This window comes from Opisthocomus hoazin, unplaced genomic scaffold (genome assembly GCF_030867145.1).
Source record: "Opisthocomus hoazin isolate bOpiHoa1 unplaced genomic scaffold, bOpiHoa1.hap1 HAP1_SCAFFOLD_209, whole genome shotgun sequence".
Lineage (NCBI taxonomy): Eukaryota > Metazoa > Chordata > Aves > Opisthocomiformes > Opisthocomidae > Opisthocomus > Opisthocomus hoazin.
The window spans coordinates 1-8,960 of record NW_027448750.1 but is presented as its reverse complement, the minus strand read 5'-3'; the positions used below and the strand labels follow the sequence as shown (position 1 = coordinate 8,960).

Here is an 8,960-nt window from a genome sequence, read left to right as displayed (position 1 = left end):
GGGCTCGTTTTGGGGTTTTTTGGGGCTCTTGGAGGATTTGGGGCTCATTTGGGGGGATTTTGGGTTCGTTTTGGGCTGGTTTGGGGTTATTTGGGGCTCATTTGGGGCATTTTGAGGCATTTTGGGTTAATTTAGGGGTCGTTTTTAGGGTCTTTTGGGTTCATTTTTGGCGATTTTGGGGTATTTTGAGCTGATTTGGGGGCATTTTGGGCTCATTTTGGGGGTTTCGGGCTCCTTTTGAGGCATTCCAGGAGTTTTTTTTGTTCGGTTTTGGGCTCATTTTGGGGCATTTTGGGCTCATTTGGGGTCATTTTGAGCTCTTTTGGGCTCATTTTGGCTCATTTTGGGGCATTTTGGGCTCATTTGGGGGCATTTTGAGCTCTTTCGGGGACACTTTGGGCTCATTCTTGGGCATTTTGGGCTCGTTTGGGGTCATTTGGGGCTCATTGTGGGTCATTTTTGGGGCAATTTGGGGCATTTTGGACTCATTTTGGGCTCATTTTTGGGCATTTTGGGCTCATTTGGGGTCATTTTGGGGCATTTTGGGCTCGTTTGGGGCCATTTTGAGGTCTTTCGGGGACATTTTGGGGCATTTTGGGCTCTTTTGGGGCATTTTGGCCTCTTTTGGGTTCATTTTGGGCTCATTTGGGGTCATTTTGGGGCATTTTGGGGCATTTTGGACTCATTTTGGGCTCTTTTGGGGACATTTTGGGGTATTTTGAGCTCATTTGGGGACATTTTGAACTCTTTCGGGGACATTTTGGGGCATTTTGGACTAATTTTGGGCTCTTTTGGGGGCATTTTGGCCTCTTTTGGGGACACTTTGAGCTCATTTTTGGGCATTTTGGGCTCGTTTGGGGCCATTTTGAGCTCTTTCGGGACATTTTGGGGCATTTTGGGCTCATTTTTGGGCATTTTGGGCTCATTTGGGGTCATTTGGATTCATTTTTGGGGCGATTTGGGGCATTTTGGGCTCATTTTGGGGCATTTTGGGCTCATTTGGGGTCATTTTGGGCTCATTTGGGGGCATTTTGGGGCATTTTCAGATCATTTGGGGACTTTTTGAGCTCTTTCGGGGACACTTTGGGCTCATTTTGGGCATTTTGTGCTCGTTTGGGGTCATTTGGGGCTCATTTTGGGGTCATTTTGGGGGCAATTTGGGGCATTTTGGACTCATTTTGGCTCTTTTGGGTCATTTTGAGCTCATTTGGGGACATTTTTAACTCGGGGACATTTTGGGGCATTTTGGACTCATTTTGGGCTCTTTTGGGGACATTTTGGGCTCTTTTGGGGGCATTTTGGGCTCATTTGGGGGCATTTTGAGCTCATTCGGGGACATTTTGGGGCATTTTGGACTCATTTTGGGCTATTTTGGGGACATTTTGGGCTCATTTGAGGTCATTTTGGGGCATTTTGGACTAATTTTGGGCTCTTTTGGGGGCATTTTGGGCTCATTTGGGGTCATTTTTGGGGCAATTTGGGGCATTTTGGACTCATTTTGGGCTCATTTGGGGACATTTTGAGCTCATTCGGGGACATTTTGGGGCATTTTGGGCTCTTTGGGGTCATTTTGGGCTCATTTGAGGTCATTTTGGGGCATTTTGGACTAATTTTGGGCTCTTGGGGGCATTTTGGGCTCATTTGGGGTCATTTTGGGGCAATTTGGGACATTTTGGACTCATTTTGGGCTCATTTGGGGCCATTTTGAGCTCTTTCGGGGACACTTTGGGCTCATTTTGGGGCATTTTGGGCTCGTTTCGGGTCATTTTGGGTTTGTTTGGAGTCATTTTGGGCTCATTTGGGGGCATTTTGGGGCATTTGGGGACATTTTGAGGTCTTCTGGGGACATTTGGGGCTCTTTTGGGGTCATTTTGGGCTGTTTCGGGGTTATTTTGGGGCAATTTGGGGCATTTTGTCCTCATTTTGGGCTCTTTGGGGGCATTTTGGGCTCATTTGGTGCCATTTTGAGCTCTTTTTTGTGGCGTTTCGAGGCATTTCGGGCTCATTTTGGGGCAGTTTAATCAGATTTTGCGCCGTTTCGGGGCATTTTGGGGCCGTTTCCGCGTCGGTCGGGTGCTCCGGCCCCTTTTGGGGCGTTTTCCACGATTTTGGGGGCGTTCAGGCGAAGTAGCCCCAGAGGAAGAAGGCGACGGCCATCAGGATCAAGGCGTTGGCGTCCACCACGCGGCTCCACACCGGGGGCTCGGGGGGCGGGGCCGGCGGCTCGGCCACGCCCCTTTCCGCCCCAGGCTCCGCCCCCTGGCCGGCAGGCCCCGCCTCCACATCTGGGAGAAATAGGGGGGGTTGGGGGGGGGGGGAGGGGGAGATTCAGGGGCTACCCGGACCCCTGGGTGCCCCCCCCCAAATATCTGGGTCCCCTCCCCAGATCCTGGGGTCCCCCCCTGGGACTCTGGGGTCCCCCCCCTAGACCCCTGGGTCCCCCCCCAGATCCTGGGGTCCCCCCTGAGACTCTGGGGTCCCCCTCCCTGGATGTCGGGGTCCCCCCCCCAAATATCTGGGTCCCCTCCCTGGATGTCGGGGTCCCCCCTGGGATTCTGGGGTCCCCTCCCCAGACCCCTGGGTCCCCTTTCCAGACACTGGGGTGTGTCCCCCCCCCCCCAAATATCTGGGTCCCCTTCCTGGACCCCAGGGTCCCCCCCCAAATCTCTGGGTCCCCTCCCCCAGATCCTGGGGTCCCCACCTGGGACTCTGGGGTCCCCCCCCTAGACCCCTGGGTCCCCCCCCCAGATCCCGGGGTCCCCCCTGAGACTCTGGGGTCCCCTCCCTGGATGTCGGGGTCCCCCCCCCCAAATATCTGGGTCCCCCTCCCTGGATGTCGGGGTCCCCCCTGGGATTCTGGGGTCCCCCCCCCGGACCCCTGGGTCCCCTTTCCAGACACTGGGGTCCCCCCCCCCCCAAATATCTGGGTCCCCTCCCCAGACCCCTGTGTCTCTCCCCAGATCCTGGGGTCCCCCTGGGACTCTGGGGTCCCCCCCCTAGACCCCTGGGTCCCCCCCCCAGATCCCGGGGTCCCCCCTGAGACTCTGGGGTCCCCTCCCTGGATGTCGGGGTCCCCCCTGGGATTCTGGGGTCCCCTCCCCAGACCCCTGGGTCCCCTTTCCAGACACTGGGGTGTGTGTCCCCCCCCAAATATCTGGGTCCCCATCCTGGACCCCTGGGTCCCCCCTTAAATATCTGGGTCCCCTCCTCAGATCCTGGGGTCCCCCCCCAGACCCCTGGGTCCCTCCCCAGATCCTGGGGTCCCCCCCGGGACTCTGGGGTCCCCTCCCCGGACCCCTGGTTCCCCCCCCCCAAATATCTGGGTCCCCTCCCTGGACCTCTGGGTCCCCTTTCTGGCCCCCTGGGTCCCTCCCCAGATCCCGGGGTCCCCTCCCCGGACCTCGGGGTCCCCTCCCCAGATCCCGGGGTCCCCCCCCCGGGATTCTGGGGGTCCCCCTCCCCGGCACCCCGAGGTCTCCTACCCTGGAGCTGGACCTCGTCCTTGGATTGGTCGAGGTCGACCCGCGGCTCCCGGCTGTGCCGGAGGCTGAAGACCAAGCGATGGAGCTGGGGGAGGGCGGAACGTGGGGGTCCCCCCCCAAATATCGGGCTCCCCCCCCAATATCTGGGAACCCCCCCCAATATCTGGGTCCCCCCCAAATAGCTGGGACCCCCCCCCCAATATCTGGGTCCCCCCCCAATATCTGGGACCCCCCCCCCAATATCTGGGTCCCCCCCCGATATCTGGGTCCCCCCCAATATCTCTGTCCCCCCCCCAATATCCGGGACCCCCCCAATATCTGGGTCCCCCCTAAATATCTGGGTCCCCCCCCCAATATCCGGGTCCCCCCCCAATATCTGAGTCCCCCCCAATATCTGGGAACCCCCCCCCCAATATCTGGGTCCCCCCCAATATCTGGGTCCCCCCCCCAATATCTGGGTCCCCCCCCAATATCTGGGCCCCCCCCCCATGTCTGAGTCCCCCCCCCCAATATCTGGGTCCCCCAAATATCTGGGTTCCCCCCCAAATATCTGGGTACCCCCCCCAATATCTGGGTCCCCCCCCCAATATCTGAGTCCCCCCCCCAAATATCTTGGTCCCCCCCCCCAATATCTGGGTCCCCCCCCCCAAATATCTGGGTCCCCCCCCCAATATCTGGGTCCCCCCCAGCTCCCGCCCCCCCCGGACTGACGTGTTGGCGGGGGATGGGCGGGTAACAGAGGGAGACGGCGACGACGATGACTGCGGTGGCGAGGAAGAGGAGGGCGGCGAAGTGCAGGTAGTGAAGGCCGCAGACGAGGGGGGGGGCAGCGGCCGGGGGCTCCGCACGTCCCCGTCCCCAGGGCCACCTCGGGGACCAACCGGGCCAGGCCGAGACCCAGCCCCCCCAGGAGCCCCCAAAAAGCCCCCTAGGGTGGGGGATGGGCTCAGTGGGGATGGGGGGGGGGCTGTTCCCCTCCCCCCCCCACACCCCAGGGTCACTCACGGGTTCGTTGACGCGGGGGACGAAGACGGCGAGGAAGAAGACGGCGGCGACGGGCGGGGCCAAGTAGCTGGCGATGGCCTGGATGTAGTCGAAGAGTTGGCCACCGCGCGCCGCCTCCACCACCGGCAGCCAGGCCAGGCTCAGGCCCACCATGGCCAGGACCCAGAGCCTGCGGCGGGACCCCCGCGGTCACCCCCGGACCCCCGGGACACGGGGTCACCGCTGACCTTGACCCCCAGGTCCCCTCTGACCTTGACCCCCCAGGTCTCCATCAAGAACTCTTCATCCCTGTTGACTTGGTTGACCTGAGCTCCTGAACATCTGGGTCCCTTCTGACCTTGACCCTGGGTCCCCTCTGACCTTGACCCCTGGATCCCCTCCAATCTTGACCCCGGGTCACCTCCGACCTTGACCCTTGGTCCCTTCTGACCTTGACCCCTTGGTTTCCCTCAAGACCCCTTGATCCCCGTTGACTTGGATGACCTGAGCTCCCAAACATCTGGGTCCCTTCTGACCTTGACCCCTTGGTCCCCTCTGACCTTGACCACTTGGTTCCCCTCCGACCTTGACCCCTGGGTCCCTTCTGACCTTGACCCCAGGTCCCCTCTGACCTTGACCCCCCAGGTCTCCATCAAGAACTCTTCATCCCCGTTGACTTGGTTGACCTGAGCTCCTGAACATCTGGGTCCCTTCTGACCTTGACCCCTGGGTCCCTTCTGACCTTGACCCCTGGGTCCCGTCCAACCTTGACCCCTTGGTCCCCTCCACCCTTGACCCCTGGATCCCCTCCAATCTTGACCCCGGGTCACCTCCGACCTTGACCCTTGGTCCCTTCTGACCTTGACCCCTTGGTTTTCCTTAAGACCCCTTGATCCCCGTTGACTTGGTTGACCTGAGCTCCTGAACGTCTGGGTCCCCTTCTGACCTTGACCCCTGGGTCCCCTCTGACCTTGACCCCTGGATCCCCTCCAATCTTGACCCTGGGTCACCTCCGACCTTGACCCCCTTGGTCTCTTCTGACCTTGACCCCTTGGTTTCCTTCAAGACCCCTTGATCCCCATTGACTTGGTTGAGCTGAGCTCCCAAACATCTGGGTCCCTTCTGACCTTGACCCCTGGGTCCCTTCTGACCTTGACCCCTTGGTCCCCTCCAACCTTGACCCCTTGGTCCCTTCTGACCTTGACCCCTTGGTCCCCCTTAAGACCTCTTGATCCCAATTGACTTGGTTGACCTGAGCTCCCGAACGTCTGGGTCCCTTCTGACCTTGACCCCTGGGTCCCCTCTGACCTTGACCCCTTGGTCTCCTCTGATCTTGACCCCCAGGTCTCTTCTAACCTTGACCCCTTGGTCCCACTCAAGACCCGTTGATGCCCGTTGACTTGGTTGACCTCAGCTCCCGAACATCTGGATCCCTTCTGACCTTGACCCCTTGGTCCCTTCTGACCTTGACCCCTTGGTCCCACTCAAGACCCCTTGATGCCCGTTGACTTGGTTGACCTGAGCTCCCAAAGTCTGGGTCCCTTCTGACCTTGACCCCTGGATCCCCTCTGACCTTGACCCCTGGGTCCCTTCTGACCTTGACCCCTGCGTCCCCTCCGACCTTGACCCCTTGGTCCCTTCTGACCTTGACCCCTGGGTCCCTCTGACCTTGACCCCCTGGTCCCACTCAAGACCCGTTGATGCCCGTTGACTTGGTTGACCTGAGCTCCCGAACGTCTGGGTCCCTTCTGACCTTGACCCCCCAGGTCCCCTCTGACCTTGACCCCTGGGTCCCCTCCGACCTTGACCCCTGGATCCCTTCTGACCTTGACCCCTGGGTCCCCCTCCAACCTTGACCCCCAGGTCTCTTCTAACCTTGACCCCCTGGTCCCACTCAAGACCCGTTGATGCCCGTTGACTTGGTTGACCTGAGCTCCCGAACATCTGGGTCCCTTCTGACCTTGACCCCTGGGTCCCCTCCGACCTTGACCCCTGGGTCCCCTCCGACCTTGACCCCGCGTCCCCCCGACCTTGCCCCCCGGGACCCCCCACCTGCCGGCGATCAGGAGGTGCCGGGGCCCGGCGCTGGGCCGCAGGCGCTGGTAGATGTCCAGGGTGAAGAGGGCCCCGGCGCTGGCGAAGATGGAGGCCAGGGAGGACATCAGGGCGGCCAGGACCACCGCCAGCATCAGCCCGCGCAGGCCTGGGGGGGCGGGGGGGGCGGGGTCAGAGCGGGGAACCCCCCAGCAGCCCCCCCCAGCCCCCCGATACCCCTCGTCACCCCCAATAACCTCTACGAATGCGCTAATAGCTCATTAATAGCCGCTAATAGCCACTAATAGTCCCCTAATAGCCCCTAATAGCCTCCTAATAGCATTAATTAGCACCTAGTAGCCTCCTAATAGCATCAATTAGCCCCTAATAGCCTCCTAATAGCACTAATATCCCAGCCTATAGCCCTAAGAGCCTCCTATTAGCATTAATTAGCCCCTAATAGGCTCCTAATAGCACTAATAGCCCCCTAATAGCCGCCTAATAGCCTCCTAATAGCATCAATTAGCCCCTAATAGCCCCTAATAGCCTCCTAATAGCCTCCTAATAACATCAATTAGCCCCTAATAGCCCCCTAATAGCACTAATAACCCCCTAATAGCCCCTAATAGCCTCCTATTAGCATTAATTAGCACCTAATAGCCTCCTAATAGCCTCCTAATAGCATTAATTAGCCCCTAATAGCCCCCTAATAGCACTAATAACCCCCTAATCGCCCCTAATAGCCTCCTATTAGCATTAATTAGCACCTAATAGCCTTCTAATAGCCCCTAATAGCCTCCTAATAGCATCAATTAGCCCCTAATAGCCTCCTAGTAACACTAATAACCCCCTAATAGCCCCTAATAGCCTCCTATTAGCATTAATTAGCACCTAATAGCCTCCTAATAGCCTCCTAATAGCATTAATTACCCCCTAATAGCCCCTAATAGCGCTAATAGCCCCTAATAGCCTCCTAATAGCATTAATTGCCCCCTAATAGCCCCCTAATAGCACTAATAACCCCTAATAGCCTCCTAATAGCTCTAGAAAGCCCTTAGTAACGCCCGAATAACTCTTAATAACGCCTAATAACCCTAATAACGCCCTAATATCGCTAATAAGCCCCTAATAAGGCCCTAATACGGCCAATAACGCCCTAATAACGCTACTAATGCCTTATAACCCCTAATAACGCCCCAGTAACACCCTAATAACTCCTAATAACGCCCTAATAATCCTTAATAACGCCCTAATAAGGCTAATAACGCCCTAATAACGCCCTAATAACCCCTAATAAACCCTAATAAACCCCTAATAACGCTATTAACGCCCTAACACCCTAATACTGCTAATAACACCGTAATAACCCCTAATAACGCCCTAATAACCCTTAATAACGCCCTAATAACGCTCTTAACTCCCTAATAACACCCTAATAACCCCTAATAACCCTTAAGAACGCCATAATAAGGCTAATAACGCCCTAATAACCCCTAATAATCCCTAATAATGACCTAAGAAACCTTATTAACGCTCTAATAAGGCTAATAACGCCCTAATAACCCCTAATAACGCCATAATTAGGCAAATAACGCCCTAATAGCCCTTAATAACGCCATAATTAGGCTAACAACACCCTAATAAACCCTAATAACCCCTAATAACGCCCTAATATCGCCCTAATAACGCTAATAACGCCCTAATAAAGCCCTAATAACCCTTAATAACGCCCTAATAACGCTAATAACGCCCTAATAACGCTATTAACGCGCTAATAACACCCTAATAACGCCCTAGTAACGCTAATAACGCCCTAATAACGCTATTAACGCGCTAATAACCCCCTAATAACGCCCTAATAACGCTAATAACGCCCTAATAACGCCGTAATAACGCCCTAATAACGCCCTAATAATGCTAATAACGCCCTAATAACGCTAATAACGCCCTAATAACGCTATTAACGCGCTAATAACGCCCTAATAAGGCTAATAACGCCCTAATAACACGCTAATAACGCTAATAACGCCCTAATAACGCTAATAACGCCCTAATAAGGCCCTAATAACGCTAATAACGCCCTAATAAAGCTATTAACGCCCCTAATGACGCCCTAATAACGCCCTAATAACGCTAATAACGCCCTAATAACGCTATTAACGCCCTAATAACGCCCTAATAACGCTATTAACGCGCTAATAACGCCCTAATAACGCTAATAACGCCCTAATAACGCCCTAATAACGCTAATAGCGCCCCAGCAGGGGCCGTACCGGGCGGCAGCAGCGTCAGCACCAGCCGCGGGTAGGCCACGTTGGAGCAGCCTGCGGGGGCGCCGCAGGCCCGCCGGCAGCCCTGGGGGTCGGCGCAGCCCACGACCTCTGGGGGGCGCCAGAGAGTCAGGGGAGCCCCCCGGCGGCGGGGGGGGGGGGGGCCGCGGGGGGGCTCCGGGGGGCGTGA

At 56.7% G+C, this 8,960-nt stretch overlaps 1 protein-coding gene across 1 annotated transcript; it reads right to left on the bottom strand.

The window, feature by feature from the left end:
• Positions 1-2,118: 2,118 nt before the first annotated feature.
• On the bottom strand, positions 2,119-8,881 carry LOC142359249 (sodium/glucose cotransporter 2-like; the record flags this gene model as incomplete). The annotated part of the gene is given in 7 exon segments (XM_075411955.1): positions 2,119-2,285; positions 3,483-3,567; positions 4,194-4,307; positions 4,309-4,410; positions 4,488-4,656; positions 6,519-6,669; positions 8,774-8,881. Coding segments are annotated over 7 exon segments (896 nt in total), but the record flags the coding sequence as incomplete, so codon positions are not given.
• Between the last annotated feature and the right edge of the window lie 79 nt (positions 8,882-8,960).